The following is an 18,694-nucleotide window of genomic DNA, read 5'->3' as shown; positions in this document are numbered from 1 at the left end:
TCTCATCACAGAACACAACACTTACACCATCAGATTAAAAGCCAAAACCAGGATTAGCAGGTAAAAGAGACACTCCAGTGTCATCTGGAAATGTCTTGGAACTCTACAGACTTTTATCTTTCTACCTTCTACCTCTACTTCCTACCTCCTATATCTGCTGGCAAGCAGAGGGAATAGCACGCAGATTTGGTTTGGCAGTTGGAATTAGTTATGTTTATTTCCAAACTAAATTTACAGTCTGGATTGCTCCGCTTCTGGGGTGAGCAAGGGAAATTGTGCAGTGTTTGAAGTAGGGCAAATTAATTGAAAAATGACTGTGGTCAAAAGGCAAGTAAATCTGAAGTTTATACTGAAGATATGGTACATCTTTTTCCAGTTCTAATTACTTTTAAAGCTAAGGCAGGACTATAACTCACAACCTACTCTGTGCGACCTTGGCAGTAGTGGCCAGCAAGGCTGCTGTGCCCAGGGCTCTGCTGCAGCTCGTTACCTTGTCTTGCCTGTCCAAAGCACACCCCTCCTGAATGAGAGTTGCGATGACATCCGTGTTGCCTACGACAGCAGCCCGGTGCAATGCTGTCTGATCACCCTGCAAAGAGAAGCAAGTGTTTAATCTGTGTGCTTGCCACCTAATTGTGATTTAACACAAACACGCACAACACACACACACACAGGGGCTACAAATTCCAGGCTCATACTGCCCCAATCCAAGCTGCCTTGGAAAGCAGTCCCAGTAAACAATGATCATTACAGGTGCCAAGATTAATGAAGTTATTGCAGGTATCAGAGAGCTATGGAGCAACTGTTTACAAGGTATTTCATCTCATCACAATCTCATATATGGAGCAATTTCATATCCTAAAAATAGTCGTATTAGAAGGCAGTGAATCTAATACACTTGGCTTCACATACCTAATAACCAGCAGTATTTATGGGGAACTAAAGGGAATTATAGGCTGCTATAATTCATCATAACGATCCTCCACTACTTACACTAACTGAATGAGGCGCTACTGCTTTTCCTCTGACTGCTCCATCAATCCTGCTTGGATACGGAGCACGAGATGAGATGAGTCTCTTCAGCATCTCTGATTAATTTACCAATTAGTGCTAAGAGTGGAGGTCATTTTATGATGAGGACGCCAACTGTGAGACTATCAACTTATTTCATTCAAGCTCCTGAGCAGTCTTAAGGTCCAAATGACTTTCATTTCTCATTGACCTGCCACACAGAAAGTTTCCTGCATCCATATATTTCTTTCATGGCTCTGTTTCCAAAAGAAATGATGCTGATGTGATCATCTTGTCTGACTGCCCATCAGTTTCTCCTCTAACAACTGTTTAACTCATTTGCTGAGCTAGAGATACCAAGATTGATTTCCTACAAACCTTCTAGAAATGGAAGACTGGGGAGAATCCCTGGACAGGCTTTAACAAGGGAGCTACACAGCCTCCCGCACCGTTTGGCCTGTCACTTGACGGCTCCCTGCATGCGCCACTGCCACTTGCTCTGCACAGGGGGCACGTCTGGAGATTTTTTTTTTTTTTTTAATGCACATGGTGGCATAGGGGGTGCAAGAAATAGTGAGATGTGTGCAAGGGAACTAAGCCTATTGCAGATGTGTGAAACTGTGATGAAAGAGAGCAAATAAGGTAGTTTGTGTGGTAAGACACAAATCTATAGGAAACCAAGCTGCTTTAGCTCCACTGCTTCCAGTCAACCTCTCCTGGGCTTCCCATGTAGTGACTTTGAGCTTGCAATGCTGAAATGCAGCCTGTGGATCCAGGCAAAGGGTTGGTTTTAAAGCTGCCCCCAGCCTTTCAGCGGGTGCCAAACAGCCTGGGAGTCCAGTCCACTCCTGCTTACCTAGGTAATGGCCACCAAAAACACAGGAGGGGCACAGATTTGCAACGTACCCATGGAAGAAGGCTTGCAGAGGAGGCTAGTCCTGAAGAGAAGAGAAACCCTCCCCGCTACAATTCTTTATCAGACAATAACAGATTATACTAAATAATAAAACTGGAGGGATTTCCTTTGTGCGTGTGTGTCATACAGACTGCGTTTAGATAACTGGATAATTTTAATAATTTGTTCTCAACAGCAATTAGCAGGTGATTTATAAATTGCTTTCTGTGTGCTTCTTTTATAATCATGTTACCAATAGATAAAATAACACTGCCAACACACCTTTCAGTAACCCCCATATGCCAACTCTCATCACAAGTAAATCATATCATATTGGCTTATAATTATAAAGATGATTTTTTTTTTTTACTGTTTGCTGAGGGTTTTTTTTTTTTCCTAATTTGCTAACTGTGCTTTGTCTTTAGAGGTTACCTTGTCCATGTTAAAACTGGAAATTTACTTTAGGAGAATTTAAAGAAAGGCAGTAACAGTTCTAGGAGCTGGGACTTTTTTCTCAGAAAAAAACACAAAGAATTGCGAAGTACAGCAGATTCTCTGAACTTGTGTATCTATCCCTAAACTAAAAAAAAAAAAAAGGAAAAGGAAAACGTGTCCAAAATATAGTGTCTCACAAGAGCAATTGTCAAATATTTTCCAACTACTGCTACTACCCTGCAAATTGATTAGAGAGGTGATCAGATTCATGGGAATTAATGGATTGGATTTACTTTGTAATTAAGGATCTTCTTGCTGGGCCAACTTAAGTTAATGGTGTTCTTGTTATTAACCCAACGCCATTGAAGCAATTGCGTTGAGGGCCCCGACTGTCACAGGTGCCAGCCTCACCACACTTGACTTGAAGTCACCCTGCTCAAGAAGGGGAATTGGATGCTCACGCATTTCCTACACACTCAAGGGAAGAGCAAAGAATCTAAGAATAAGATGCAACCAGCACTCTGACAGGGCAAGTACCTAATCACACAACAGGGAATGTCAAAGGGCGTCCGCTCTTCAGCTCTCCTACAGCGATGTGTTTGGGATAGTAATGGATAAAGTCCATCCACGCTGTCAGGAAGGGCGACCCTCGTTACCCCTACGTGTACGGCCACATCACCAGGCTCGCTCTTCAGGAGGACTGAAGAGTCCAAGACTTCTAATTCAGGAACCCATAAGAGACGAGCACTGAGATCCTCAGCCTTACCACAGCAGTGCCTCTGGGCACAGGCAGCAGTGGAGCTTCAAGTTCTGGCGTAGCTTTTCTAGGGAAGACCCCTCCAAAACTCCCAGCTCTGAAGGCAACAGGGCAGGATTTGCTCAGCCATTCCAAGTGTGTTTGGACTTGAGCATACACACTACGCTCCAAGCGCTTAAGGTGCTGTGGGAGCTGGTCTAACAGTCTGATTCTCACTACTTTGTGAGTTCCTCAGCAAGCCAGGTATTAATAATATTGAATATACCACCACACGTCACAGGGCTACTGCACTACAAGGTCTGTTTCCAAAGGGGAACCTGTGCTCTGCACAGAGACCTTGAATACCTGCTTGGGGGAGAGGCCTCCAGGCTGGGAACCCTGAAGAAAGGCACACATGTAAATCTTGACATTCTCCATGCATTTTGCATTACTCTCTCCTTTAGGGTTTTTGCTAGGCTGGTGATTCTCATTCAGGGCCCTGGTGTTTGCAATTACCATCTGGCCTCCCGGAGTTTTCTTCACACGCTGACTAACTTAAAGCAGTGGATGCAGCCACAGGGAACAGGTACCCAAGAACCTGACTAGCATCTACTTTATATCTGAAACTCACAGAGTCACAGAGTGGTTGAGGTTGGAAGGGACCTCTAGAGATCACCTAGTCCAACCCCCCTGCTCCAGCAGGGACACCCAGAGCACGTGGCACAGGGTGGCATCCAGGTGGGTTTGAAAGATCTCCAGAGAAGGAGACTCCACAGCCTCTGTGGGCAGCCTGTTCCAGGGCTCTGTCACCCTCACAGGAAAGAAGTTCTTCCTCACATGGAGGTGGAACTTCCTTGCCACCACAAGGGAAAGGAAATAACACAAGTAATTTAGGAAAGGGTTCCAGAGAGGTATATGTACACCTCCCAACTCTCTCACCTCTAGTTGGGAGCAGGGATAGCACATAGGTGCTATTCCTAATCCCCACATCTACCGAGAGTTGGTTTACACCTTTTTGCAATATGTTACTTTTTTTCTTGCTCTGATTTAAAAAATATTATAACCCTCACGCTTTTTCCTACACTTTCCCTTTTCTCTACTGCCTCCATCAGCTCTATCATCTCATCTAAAGCACCCTGCTTTCCCTCCTCCCTTTCCCTTGCAGAACCATCCAAACAAACTCTTGCTACCAGGGAATTGCCCCAAAACCAACCACAAAAACTTGTGCCTTCCACACCTTACACCAAAGTGCTAGACAGCTGTCTTGCACTGCTTTGAAATCAAGGCAGTACGCTGATGGCAGAAGGTTTACAACACTTGTAAAGTAAAAATATGATTAAGCATAAAGTCTCTCCGGAGCATACAAGAACATTTGAGTATTCTGAAGCAGCTGTACACCAAGGCAACGCAGCGTGCCCTAAAGTTTCTCAATGTCAGTTGGCTTCTCTCCCCCTCCTTTGCTAAACAACCAGCATGAACACAGCGCAAGAAGCATTTCACTCTGAGCAAGAAACGATGATGCACGACCAAGAGAAGCCATCAAGGCATAAAAATGACTGAAAGAAAATACAGCATAAACGAGACTTAAACGAGACTGCAAAAATAAGCCACTTTGCTTATCTACATGCAGCTAGAAATCATTACGAACTCTGGATTAATTAATTTTCTGTTTTTTAAAAACAGGAGCTTCTGCGGAGAAGTTTCCGGGCTCAGCCTTTGGCTCCGAAGCGCCACTTGTGCGCGGGGGGTTGTGAGCAGCGCGCGTGGAGCGGGAAGCGCGAGGCCCCGGCCCGAGCGCAGCGCTCGCCATGCAGCCATGCACCGCAGCAGCGCGCGCCCCGCCACGCTGCCGCGCCACGACCTCACCGCATGCAGCCACGGAGCAGCGAAGCTCAAGGCGAGAGTGAGGCAAGATTTCTAACCTCCTTCTCTCTTTCTGATCTTCTAGGTTCCTTCCTAGCCTTTCTCTTCTGGTTTTTCTTATCTTTTTCATCCTTGGTTTCCTTCACCGGGACAACTTTCTCCTTGACTATTTCTGAGGTGTGTGCTGTATGGATACTCATTGACCACTCAGAGATTGCACTGGGATCCCAGTAAGACTTTTCAGGATTGGTAGGGAGAAGGAAAGAATTAGCTCCCGGGGTTGCGTATCCTACGGAGCTGGACTCCACGGGTTGAAATTCATAATAATCCCATTCCAGGCCACTGGAGGTCATTCTTCAACTAATTCTTACGGCTCTTACTGGGTTTTAAAGAATGTATCTGTAGAACATGAAGTCAGTGTTTTAGTCTCTCCACAACATTTACCAACTTTTAAGTTTCTGCTTATCATCTGGCATATGGAAAATTAGCTTGTAATTTGTTTATTAACTAGTCAACTTCAAAATCAAATGTTTTAGATGTTTATTGTCATTTAAAAACATGTATTTCAGCTCTTTAGAACCTGGCAGAAGATTTTCCTTGTCTTATCAGAGTTCTGCAGGCAAATATCAACTCAAGTTATTTACTTTTTAATGAAATACGTAATGCTCCCTTCTCTCATGAGCTATTTAATCTCTCAACCTAAGCGCATAGTCCTGAAAAACAGCAATGAAATGTACAAGCATTAATCAAAACTTTACTTGATGCTAAAACTCCTTCACTGCCAATGAACACACTCTAAAAATGACTGAAAGATAATCAATAATAAACAAACTGCAAAAGTGAATTACACAAGGAGGAAAAAGAGATACAGAATCTTTTTAAGACCTGTATAAAAGCAAAGCAGACATATTGTTGTTAATATCTTTCACAAGTAAAAATCCTTACTTGGAGTCCAAGACAAATGCAAACACACACTCCTAAACCATGCAACAACTCCTGAGGCTCTTCTTAACCCCAACCCGATAATAAATACTCAACATAGAGTCAAAAATCAAAGCACCTTTTTAAAAACTTGTACCTGCAAGTCAAGCATGCACACAGTTTGTTCAGATTAGTCACTGCATTTAGAAGTGATATCCAGTTTTCATGAACTAAGCCCCTGAGAAGCTCACAGGACAAGTGAAATTAAATAAGGTCTTCCGTGAGTCGAACACTTCTGCAGTGCAAGACTCTGCTGAATTCAGCTCATGCTAAGCACAGGTTTACTTTTTCCCTATGATGCCGAATGCATCAGGTTTACATATAAATAGGTTAAATTTTATGACTACAGGATTGAATAAAGAGGCAATTTTCACAGCAACCCAATTTAAGAGTAAATCATTGGCAGCCCTTAGAGTCTTAGAACAGCAACTTATTTTTTTTCAGGAATACTGACTGCACTTGTAAAGTACCTATAATTTTGTCTTGAATTCCTGATGTACCTTTTTTCCTGGGAGAGGTCAAAAAATGAACTCCCTACTCAAATAAACTGAAATTCCTGCTGCACTTGCAAATCAGTCTCCTTTCACAGATGGGCACAGGGAAAATTCAAGAGCAGAAAACACTTCCTAGAAAAACAAGTTTCTTCATGTGAAGCTGGCTGCCTGAATATCACTGTTCTAGACTTACCTGCTAGATACTGCTTAAATCTCACTGAGAGGCAACTGCTCATATGGAAAAAGAGATCAGTTTTCCAATTTTTAAGGACATTTATTTAAGACCCACTGAATGCAAGGGGATTCTCAAAATGCACCTAGGGGGTTCCTGTGTCCTTTCAATGGTCATATAGGTGCCTCTGCTAGTCATCTTTGTATCTCTAGATTTTTTTAAAGAACCTACACTTTATTTATTACAGAGGGAACAAAAGCAATCCTTCTCAAATTTGTTTCCGTATGCTCTCACAATTATAACACATGACTTTACTTATCACTTTGAAGGAGCATTTCAGAAGGGCTGGAGCCTTCATTCGAAGTTTTGAGAAGTTCCTGTTCTGAGCACAGGCATCTCAGCACAAATTGGAGCCAATATTACAGCCAGAATTCAGCGACAAATCTGAAAGGAGTCGTGGTTATTTAACTGCTGCTGCACAGTCCAGCCTATATTGCTGCTCATTGGAGTGAGATGTCTAACACAAGGTTACTGACTGCTCCAACGTCCGCTAAAGCCAGGTCCAATATTTTAACTATTTATGAGGAAAGCTGGGAAATCCTACATGTTTTACTTAATGACAAGAACGTGCCCCTTGCTAAATACAAAGCCACAGATTTGCCACCCAAAGGTCTGAGAGGTGTGATGAGCCACCCATCCCACACTAGTGACGAGGGGGCCGTTTCCCTGCCATCCCACACGCTGCTTTCGGCAGCTGCTCCGTATTCTGCTCTCTGCAACACAGACGTGCCCGACAGCAGCTCCCACTCATGCGAACCCCACAAGAGATCGGGGGCCCTACCTGAGGCGCTCCTGCACCCTGCACTCACTCTGCTTCACTCCTGCATCACCTGGCAGACAACTGCTCCCACTGCTACTCACATCAGCCCAGTGTAGCAAGAGCTCTTATAAAGCTTGGGAGCTTCAGTACGAGCACCAAGTTACTCACTGAAAAACACCCTGTTTTGCTTTGTCTCCTGGGCAGTTTTGCATCTCCAAATTACAGGTTACACCTCCAAATGAAAAAAATAATACAAGAGATCGATTTGGTTTCATTTAATCCCACTTCAAAGAAGCTATGTTCTACTCTCATTTGCAAATTACTGATGAAATGACAGTCGTCTTCCCTCCGCCCTGAACAAGGATGGTTACATATACTTACATCATCCTGAATATCCAAGTCACAACCTGCCTTCAGCAAAATCTGGACAACATGGAGATGGCCCTTGTGGGCAGCAAGATGCAGAGGGGTCCGACCATTCTATGAATGAGAAGAAAATAATAACATCTTAAAATACTATCTTATCCATAGCAGTTGACCAGAATTTTATCATCTTTTCCTCCTGCTTCTGGTTATAAGTCTCTAAAGCAACCTGCAACAGCAGCAATTGACAGACATAAGTATACAGACATAAGGGCTTTACCTTATTTTGTGCATGCTGAACACTCCTCTTCCCCTTGCTGAAACATTTCAGTTTGCCCAAATGATGCTCTACAAAAGGGATATTCTACTCATGTTACTCCTGTTAAAACTCAGATCCTGCTTTATGCCAATGCTTAAATAGAATTTATGATTGTTTTTGTTTGTTTCTGTCCCTTGGGAACCTAAAATTATCAAGCACTTTCAGTTCCACTCTGTATCACAACGTGGCTCTAACAGTCTATTGCTATCAACAAAAGAGTTACGGAAATGGAAAATTTGAAGTTACTCCAAGTGACTTAACGTATATGACAATCAATCTTGTTTTGAAAGATTACCAAGCTCTAACCTTTATAAAAAACAGAGTATAAAATAGACATCGGAAAAATAAATCTACAATATAATTAAGGACAGCTTCCTAATAGACCAAAGGACAAAAAAGTTTTAAATAAATGATGTACACCTTTAGAAGGGAAAAAAAAATGACTGTAGAAATCAAAAATTAAATGAGCAAAATGGCATCTCCTTAACAAATGGGTTACAAAATTCTAAGTGAAATGGCAAGAAGAAAAGAATATTTAATTATAACTGAGGTCTGATCATCCTTTGGCAGAATTTAAAATAAGACATTGCAGGAGAAGAGGTAGCTTCTCCTAGAAGAGGTGTAAGAATCTATGTAAAAAAAAAAAATAGAATGATGAAGAGATTATAAGTAGTAGACTGGACAAAAAAAAGAGTTAAAATAAGCAATTCCCTAAAAACTGGTCCTATTAAAGCTAAAAAGACTAAACTCATAAGGAGAGTCAAGAGTTAATGCCTGCTCCAGGAAGCAAGCATGCATGGCAAAGCATCAATGTGAAAAGTGAGTGAAACACCTATTAAATAGGATTATTCTAAAACTATTCATTACAAATTTCATCACAACTAGGAAAATTAGATCCCCGCCATTTGCTAAAATCACAGAGCATCGTCACAAAGAGTTGGTTTTTGTCCGGCAGGCCTTCTATGAGACAAAGGGGTTTTACTTTTTCTTTGCCTGGATATCTATTTCTTCAGTATTGCAGTTGCCACTATATATTTTTCCTTCCAAGAATCCATGAAGTTTATTTTACCCTGTGCAGGAAAATAAACTGCCCTAGAAGATCAACCACAGAAGAATACCTCAGGAGCTGACTGATGACTAGTGACCCTAAGTAAACAGAAGACAAACATTATTTCTCTGACATTTTAGGGAAATTCTCCACTGGGAAAACTCCAAGAAAATAAAAACACAGACCAAGATGAGCTGTTTTCATACAGCCTGTATCCTAAGAGGCTGGTACAGCCGTGGCTGATGAGGACCCAGAATCACATCCACGAACCGCCACGGCAAACGGCCGGCCCCGGCGCACGGAGCACATTCCCCTTAGCAAGGGCCGGGAGGAGAGCCAGGGCTTGGCTCCAGCTGCAGGGAACCCAACAGCAGCAGGGTTAGAAGTCTCCAGGCAACGTTAAAAAGAAAAACTATTCGGATTGACAAAACATTCCTGGCTACAAACAATGCGTTTGGATTAGGAGACATGCTCAAGCACGCTCAGGTTTACAGGTTCCAACTTTCTATGTTACTTAATTGCGATAAATCACCTAATCATGGTGTCTCACTTCCCAGCAGGCTTCTCATATATCACAACAACAACTTATTGTAAAGTGTGTGCGCGGGGCGGGAGAAGGAAAACCTGCGCAACTCAGGAGGAGAACCGTGTCACCGGCACGGCTGCGCCCTGGCAGGGCAGCTTTCTGGGGAGATAACCATCTCCAACCCCTGAAAAATAAGCCGAGGTGCAGCCAAACATATTGGGTTAAAAATAAGCCCTGAAAGAGAAGTGAGAGGTTATTTCGAGGCGAGGAGCCTCCTCCGGGGCCTGGCTCGAGGAGCAGCACGGCGTGTGCAGGGCAGTAGGCCGAGTGCCCGCAGGCGCCTGCTCACACCGCGGCTGCCCAGCACCTCCGTGCGTGCGGGAGACCCTGCTCCGGAGAGGGCCGCCCTGCCCGGGCGGCTGCGACACGCAGGCACGAGGAGCCGCCCCCGGCTTCGCCCTCCGCTCTCCTCCTGTGGGGCCTGGGCCACTGTCAGAGATGGGAGCAAGGGGAGGTATTGGATGGACTGGCCAAAAGCAAAAACAGGAGACTTTGGAAGAGCGGAGGTCGGCAGTCAAATCGGCTCCGTTCCCATCTCTTCAGCAAGGGAGGCCAAGTGTCGTCCTGCCCTCTGCGCCGCAGGGAGCAGGGATGGCCGCTCTTGCCCTTGAGGATATACAGGTCACTCTGCTCAGCATCGCGCTGCTGTCATCTGCAAGCACTCCAAAACTTCATCCAGACCTCAAAACTCGTATGTCCTTATTTTAAAAATCTTGAGATATTAAAATGAAAGAGATTGCTTACTGTATTTCAGCTTTTCCAGAGGATTTTGGGGTTGAAAATTCTCTACCCAAAAAGGTAAGGCCAACCTCTTGCAGATAGCTAGAGAGACCTTCAAAGGCCAGAGCTACGGCAAACAGTCCTCATCTCTTCCCACCAGCTCCAGACTAGGGAAGCAGTGTCCCTAGAACTACAGTGGGAGAGCGGGAAGGAGGAACGATTCTAGGACATTAAACTGATGAAGGGCTCAGGCTCTTGGAAAAACACCAGTTACTATTGTAAAGTTGGCAATGCCATATATACTTTTTTTTTTTTTAAATACAAAATCTAGGAAGAAGAACAAGGAAGACAAAAGACAGATTTCCTTCTGCGTCTCCTCCATAAGAACATTTCACATTTACCACTGCAGCTCTACCAAAGAAGCACATCTGAATACACGGATAGGTCCTGATGGCAGAGGAAACATTACAATCAAGAGTGTCTTAGACGCTCATTACAGGGAGACACCACTAAAACCAGAGTCTACTTAACATGCAGATTACTGTCTTAGAAGCTTGGTATGCTTTCCAAAGATTAACTGTAATGATTTCAGGGTTATTATCAGCTACTATAGAAATATAAATGAGGCTTTTACAAGTCTTGGATTAATGAATCAATAAAGCAGTCACTCATATAAAAACACATGGTTAAAACATTTATTCAAATGCAAATAATTGCTTCTGCAGACCACAAATCACAACTCCTCCCTTTTCACCAACTCATTGACAAAAAAGGAGTCTGTTGCACTGAGGCTGCAATTACCAACGGTGACATAGAGCTATAGCTGCGGGGATTATCATGTTGCAGCCAACCACAAGTAAACACCCATATGAATTTCGTGGTCAAACACGAGAGGGTACAATTTTTATTTGCATTTATTTTTTATTCTGCCTTTCAAACACTGGCAGGCAACTGTCCATAACTACGTTTAAGAACAGATATTTTGTTAGAGTAACTGTCAAGCTACTTTAGGTGTGCTTTCTACACCAAATCCTTAGCACCACAAGCTGCCGCATCCTGTCCTGTGTTCATATATTCATGCACTCTTTCATGCAGGCACATTCAGGTCTCCATTTCACCATCGTGTTGTGCTACACAAGCACCATTATTTAGTCATCCATTCTGCATTTATACAAAAACACGTTTATCCACATTTTTTTAGAAACCTTGAAGAGAAACCAAAGTCTTGTCACACAGTTCACTGGCGATTTGTTGGACTGTTCACCATGAATAACCTGCCCACTCCAATCAGCAGAAAGTTTCTGACTGACCTCCACGGGTTTTGAACAAGTCCCTAAACATTGTTTTTGCTTTACTATTTAAGACAGACACTTAAGACAATAAGTAGTTTTTCAAATGAAAGGAACATAAAAATGTGAAAGCATCGACATGTATTTATTTTTCTGTGCCATTAATTTAAAAGGGAAGGTAAAAAGACTGCTTTCAAGATCTCAACAACTGAACATGCTCCCAAAGTAGGTCTTGATGTCAACTCTAGCACAGAAATAGGAAAAGTAAATAAATTAATAGCACTATTGAGTTTAAAAAAAAAAAAAAACCTAGCTTTCCCATTTCCATAGCTTTTCCCAAAGATCATCATTTCTTTGTGGAATTCAGTTCACCCTGTGGTCTGCAGAAGAGTTATATTCTGCTTCGCTTTGAAAAAAATGGTCACGAAACCCATAGTGCTAACCCATGGTGTAAACTTCTTTGAAATTGCCTGTACTACATTCTTATTTTCTCAAACAAACCTTTTCCATGGTTGACAAACGGCACCTTCCCCTACCACAATTTCTCTTGTACCACTTCTGGTGCTCCTCAGATCCCTTCCTGCCTCCCTCCCCAATCTCATCTCGCAACATCTAAAGAAACACAACTTAAGTTTCAAAGGTGCAACTTTCAATAACTTTACTGAAAGAAAGCTCCACTCCAAAAGAACTAAAAAATGTGACCTTCTTTCTAGCTTGGAAGAAAAGACTTATCATACCAGGCTTAGTTTTGAATCTTCCAGCTGTGGCAGCATATTCAGCAAAATCCTCCGTAAAAGATTCTGCCTGCTGAATCAGCCAAGTCAAACCATTAGTTATTTGTGATACTTTCTGCCATTTTCACAAATAAAACGGCTCTACCTTTCACCCCTGAGAGCATCTGCAGGTGCCACTGATCACCAGCTCCTGGCATGGGGGTGCTGCCGTCGGAGAGAGGTGACACAGAGCACGTTGAGGCCACCACCAACTCACCCCCCAGCAGCACCCTGCCCTCTCACTCCCTGTTTGACACGAGTAGGACTGGCACAAACCCGTGACTTTAGAGCACAGCACAAGCCAGGCTGTGTTTCCACCTCTGTTTTGCACTGACTTCACCTGGGAGGGAGGAACTCAGCTAAGCAGGCGGCTCTTACTGAGATCAGCGCAAACCGAAGGCACCCGGCAGCAAACATAGAAGCAGGCACCTAAAAACATCAATTCTCCGTTGACTTTTGACTCTTTAGCATCATGCTTTTTCTCAGCTCACCTAGTTAAGGTGAATGGCAGTATACGCAAAGGTGACAAAAATGAAAGGCTATTTTACAGTTCAATTATTGACTGACGCAGTGATTAACCACATAATATGACATAATATGACCTTTCATATGTGAGAATAGACCTGGAGCTGCTTTGCCAACTACCCAGCGTTTAAAAGCTCTTGTTTTATTAGGGAAAATATGCCTCATTTTTCTTAAGCCATGCTCAATTAGTCTAGCCAGAATAAAGAATTCTCTAGCATTTAGCAAGAGTTTATAAAGCAAATCCTGCTCTAGAGCCCAGCCACTTCAAGCTGTGGTTCTCTATGGTGCTTTTTAAAAAAAAAAAAGGTCTGCCTTTGCAGACGCATATCAGAAATTCATTTTGACCCTAAAACGATGAGGGAACTTTTATTCTCACTGTAGAGAGCTTTTTCACTGCATGTCGTACTCCAATAAAGCTCTGATAGAATTAAGCAGATATTTTGGCCGAGTGGAACAAAAATCGCTTTTCTTCAGAGCAAATCCGGAGAACTTAAAATTAAATTGACAGGAAAGAAATTAAGCATGTGAACAAAAAGTAGAAAACAAAGGTAGAAGGGGACTAAAGCATGCATGTGAATAAAATGACTTTTATGCTTCATTCTGTAATGTTATGCTTCATTCTCAGGGGCTCCACTCCCTGAGATAAAAAGGGTCTTTTGTTTTCAATTTATCCAAAAGCTGTACCAATAATTCCCTGCTGTGACAAGCATGCCACCTAATTCCCATTCAGAAATCACACATTCCACTCAAAAATAGTGGTTTGTAGTAGCAGCAGCTATGATAATAGTAGTAATTGTCAGTCCTGGATCAATTATTACCCCTTAAGGTAATCATTATCCCCGTTAAGGTAGTCACTATTTTGCTCCTGCTGCACTTACTGGGAGGCTGCACAAAACCCTGGCCAGTCTGATAGCCGAAATAATATATGATATATTAATATGTTAATGATATATTAAATGTAGTTGAGGGTAATATACACATGCTTGCTCCTGTGACAGCTCTGTCCTTGACTTAGATGGCTCTTGCAGCCTGTTTCCCCAGGTTGGCCAGGCCGGCTCTCGCAGGGGGTGTTTGCACAGCCCGTGGCAGGCACACACACACACACACACACACACACATACACACACACACACATACACACACACACACACACACATACACACACACACACACATACACACTCACACACACACACACGTGCTCTCCCTAGGCAGCTGGCCCAGCTGGGCAGGCACAGATACCAGCTGCAGGCACTGACAGCACGTTACCAAGCCAGAACTGATGGGCTTTGGGTGGAGTAAGTTTGGGAGAGTCTCCAAAATAGCCCACGCACAAACCTCTGTCGCTCCCATGTGGGGCCTTACGTTCTCCTGAGTACCCTCGAGCTTCCTCCGCAATTCTGCTGTGGCCTGAAATTAATAAGTTGATCTATGAAAAGCAACATGAGTTTACATCTCAGTTCTGGAAGCACTTACTTTTCTATGATTAACATCACTAAAACAACCTGAATCACCAGAGGCCAGCTGCACTGCCTGCTGATGCGCCGGGATGCACCCAGAATTACCCCGTAAGGTATTTCAGCCTTTGTCTTCTCCAAACATCCTCCTACCATCCTATAGCACCAGGCTACGGAGAGAGATGGCCAGAGATCGTGTCTCCGTAGAGCTTTCCAGGGAAGACACAAGCACAGTGCAGCCCATGGGGGCCACATTCCGCCCCCACCAGAATGGCTTTGCTTGGATATCCATGCAAAGGCTAAGCACCAAGGCAGGCGCGAGAAGCTGGGAGCTGCCCGCGTCACACAGGAAAGAAAAATGCACATGAACTGCTGTTAACCAAAGGTACTGAGTTTGGGTTTAAAAACACATGCTTCTAAAAACATTTCATTTCTTTTTTAGGAAGTCATGTCCAGTCACTGGGGTTCAGCTCAGTTTGCCTTAACTCTTCTCACTGTAATTAACAGAGGAGCTGATAATTGCACAACAAGCAACACTAACAAAGTGCCAGTCTCGCACTATGATTGTGTGGGTTTTGTCAGCTAATCCCAGCAAGCAGTTCAGTAAGTGCTACGATTAGTTTAGACCATTACAAAAGATGCTACATGCTATGCTTCAAGGAGCATGGAATCTAGATGCAAAATTACAGTAACATTCAAATTTATACAGAACATGCACCACTTTTACTACTTTCACTATTTTCAAATAACCTCAGAGGCGAAGACTTTAAAAATCCCCAGGCTACCAGACATCCGTAAATAAGCATTTCTTGATGTACTATTGACCACCTTCAGTAGCTGTTCATCAGAGGCAAGCACACAACAGGAAACAGAGCAACAGAGACCACTCACATTTATTATATTGGTGCACTGTATCTAACAAGGAGAGGCCTCAGTTTTGGCAAGGAAACAGTTTTTGTAACTGTTTACCCTTGGAACACTCCAGCTTTCAAAATAAATACTACCTACAACCCAAACACTGTATGGGGTTTGAAAACAACTGTCACTGACAGATAACGAGAGTAAAAATCAGATTAGTTGTCAAACATACTCACATTTGTTTTTTGTCTGTGAGTATTAACTTCCATATATTTATTGTGTTCAAAATCAGTATGGAAATACAAACAAGACTAGGCAGGACTGAGAACAGTAATATGTCAAAACAGGAAGTCCCAAATTTCACCTTGCAGCTCCATCAGAGCTAACTGACCCAATTCTCTTCAGGCCGTTTTGCTCAGTGAACCTTCTCTACAACAGTCACTCCTATCTCATCTTTTATTTGCTGCTATTGCTTATAACATGCTGAAAGTTAGGAATAGGTGGATGTTAGTTTGGATTCTCATAAAATCACAGCAGAAATCCTTCAGTGCTGACCTTATGAATAAGGTACAGGGCATAAAGTTTGCAGCCCCAAAGTTTGGAACTGATGGGGACTACAGAGCAGAAAATCAATGAAAATGTCAGCAAAAAAAGTGAGGCCAGAAATTAGGCTGTTGTATCAAAAGACTTTAAGATTAAGAAACACTTTCTGTGTGTACCTTTGCCTCTCCACAGCGGGTGGCTTTCCCCCCATGCCCATGCCCATGCAGAAAGATCTGCCTTGTAGCCCGCTTTCTCTCGATGGTGATGAATTACTCCATCATTTTGCACATTGTTCACAAGTCAACGCACGTTTTGAAAAATGCCACTGCACCTCCAACCGTCACAGCACATCTCTAAGCACTCAGCGTTCACAACGGGCATGTGGGCACCACGGGGAGCTGCATGATACGAGATCAGGCACTATTTTATACCTTTACGTGAGTGCGTTGGGTACAAACCTCCAGAAAATCCAAACACCGCGCCTAGCCCCAATGACATTCAAAACTGCAGGGCTACGAGGGCATTTCCACACACAATGCCTGAGGAGTTATGTTAGTTCCCAGGGATCTTGCAAAGCGTTTTTCTCCCGTTACCTTGGTAACTGCTACCTTGGCACCCCTGTTGATAAGCTGCACCACATTATCCGCTTGGCCTTTGTAGGCGGCTACGAGCAGGCGTTCTGAAAGCACGGCGACCACATCCTGCTGGCTCATGAATTAGGAGAGAAAGGTTTCCAGGGCAAGCAGCGGGCGGCTTTCTTCAGTGCGAACACACACGGGCTTCGGAGCATCCACGCAGCCCCGCGGAGACGAGCAAGGGCCCCGGCTCGCCGGAGGGCGCCTTTATTCCTATGCCATCCTCTGGACCTGTGGATCAGAACACAGCACTGCCATCAGCACCATCCCGGAGCCCCGCGCGCTGCCGCAGCTCCCCCCAGGGTGTTTGCCTTCCCATCGGGATGGGAGGGCACCACAGGGAAAAGCCCTGGGGCTCCTGCGTGTGGGATCACTGCATTTCCATGGGGCTGTAGACAAAAGCATGCTTTTATTGTAACCTCATTCATGTGGGACAAAAATAATTAAAGTTTCTGAAAGCATAACCCTCTTCCAGGCTAATCTGTCGTTTTGTGGCTCTTTCTCTCTCTCGTTTTCTCCTCCTCTCCTAGGCTTTACGCCAGCCAAGCTCCAGCTATGTATCTTTGTTGCAAACAGCAGCTCAGTCTGTTTTGGCTGAGGGAGCAGGAACAGGTTGTAGTCGCTTGCTGCAGATATAAATACACAACCTCTGCACTGGAAGGACTGAGGACAGGCAGCAGTTAAGGGCAGCTGACCTGACTAGTACAAAATGCTTTGCAGCCTCCTCCAGACCATCCCAAGGAGTTCTGTGCGGGGGCTGCAGCCGGGAGGCGCTGACCTCCGCCGTCATCCCAAACACCACGTTCCCACCGGCGCTTGCATCACTCCACATGGGGCCCAGGAACAGTCATGTTCACGCAAACCAGGCAAAGGGCTTGTGAGCAAGTGCCTCCAGGGAACTACCAGAGCTGAGAAGGAGATTTCTGACACGCTTCCAGAAAGTTTACTTGAAGAAGAGTGAAGAGAGAAAGTTTATCTGAGGAGTTTGAGGGTTCAGAACCTCCCCTTTGGGGATGACTACAGCTTTACCTGTGCTTTGGCAAGATTTCATACCCTAACATTTGTCTCAGTACAGCAAAAACACCTTTCAAGATAGCGAGTGTGTACGCTGATTACATCTTTTCCCCCTCTCTTGAAACAGCAATGCACCCCTTTTTATCACAGACTGGTATTACTGATTTTGCATCGTCTGAGGGTAATAACTACAGGAACTAGGTCATCTTGGAGACTGACAAGGAAATAAAATGCCCTATGTCAACTGTTTGAAGCCAGCCCAGAACAGCAGCAACTGAAAGCCATTAATGCTTAATGCCTTTGATGGCCCCATTAATTGACTGGGTTGTCTCACACCAGCTAATAGTACAAAAACCTCCACATCATCATCCCATCACTTTTTGCTAACAGTTTCAATGGGAAGGTCATCACCTGAGCAGGAAAAAAGGCTTAATTTCTCTCTTCATACTAGGAGGACAATCCCAGGAACAACAAGGAAATGTGAGGGCTGTTGTAGCACATTCAGTCCCCATCTTCTACATTTTGCAGTCGAGGCCTTTTACCGTACACCCCTCCAGTGTGACAAGTTCCTATCCACTATGCATTTCAGCAACAAGAAGGTACTGTAACCTACATCAGCTGCACAGGTAATAGGGTTCCGTGTCACCAAGGTGGTGTCCAAAGGCTTCTGACATTGCAAGATCACTTATCTGCACTAAGCATCTTTCATCACAAGCTTGCCTGTATTAGAACCCCGCTGGTTAATTTGTAGTAGCACAGGAGAGCAGAAGGATCCACTTTGCACTCTTCTGGCAATTTATATAAATGAATCTTAAAATATTTTCTGACCATTAATTCTTACAGAAAAAGCTCTGAGGAAGTGCATATTGCATCCGCTTTGGAAAAGAACTATTTAAAGGACAGGAAAGTTCTCCAGGATTACTAGAAAAATTATGTCAAAGGAGGAAATGACTCCAGGTAACTGACTCCTGATTCCTAGATACAAGCATTAGGCAATACTATCTCCAGGCAGAATTCTGCTTAGCTTTCCAGTACTATCCTCTTGCTTTTGAGATGACAACACATTGGGAGCAACACTGAATGTGTTTTCAGAGGGACAAAGAGACGAACAAAAACTCTGTGGGATTCGAAAGCAGGGCCCACGGGAGGAAAGGCAGC

At 43.8% G+C, this 18,694-nt stretch overlaps 1 protein-coding gene across 2 annotated transcripts in view; it reads right to left on the bottom strand.

Annotated features, from left to right (window-relative positions):
* The window catches only part of ANKRD6 (ankyrin repeat domain 6), a 28,971-nt gene extending 12,349 nt beyond the window's left edge, over positions 1–16,622 (bottom strand). The window contains exons 1-3 of one of the 2 annotated variants that reach the window (XM_088519752.1): positions 16,481–16,622; positions 7,789–7,887; positions 491–589 (exon numbers count right to left, since the gene is read on the bottom strand). In XM_088519752.1, the coding sequence (XP_088375878.1) occupies positions 491–589; positions 7,789–7,887; positions 16,481–16,600 (318 nt within the window). In that variant the 5' untranslated portion in view covers positions 16,601–16,622. Of the gene's footprint in view, positions 1–490; positions 590–4,999; positions 5,334–7,788; positions 7,888–16,480 lie in introns of those variants that run through there. The other variant, XM_088519751.1, reaches the window with a different exon arrangement.
* Between the last annotated feature and the right edge of the window lie 2,072 nt (positions 16,623–18,694).

This window comes from Tinamus guttatus, unplaced genomic scaffold, assembly GCF_059628265.1.
Source record: "Tinamus guttatus ecotype Peru unplaced genomic scaffold, ASM5962826v1 Tinamus_guttatus_pri_ptg000070l, whole genome shotgun sequence".
Classification (NCBI taxonomy): Eukaryota; Metazoa; Chordata; class Aves; order Tinamiformes; family Tinamidae; genus Tinamus; species Tinamus guttatus.
The sequence above is the reverse complement of the archived record's forward strand: the minus strand, read 5'-3'. Positions and strand labels throughout refer to the sequence as shown.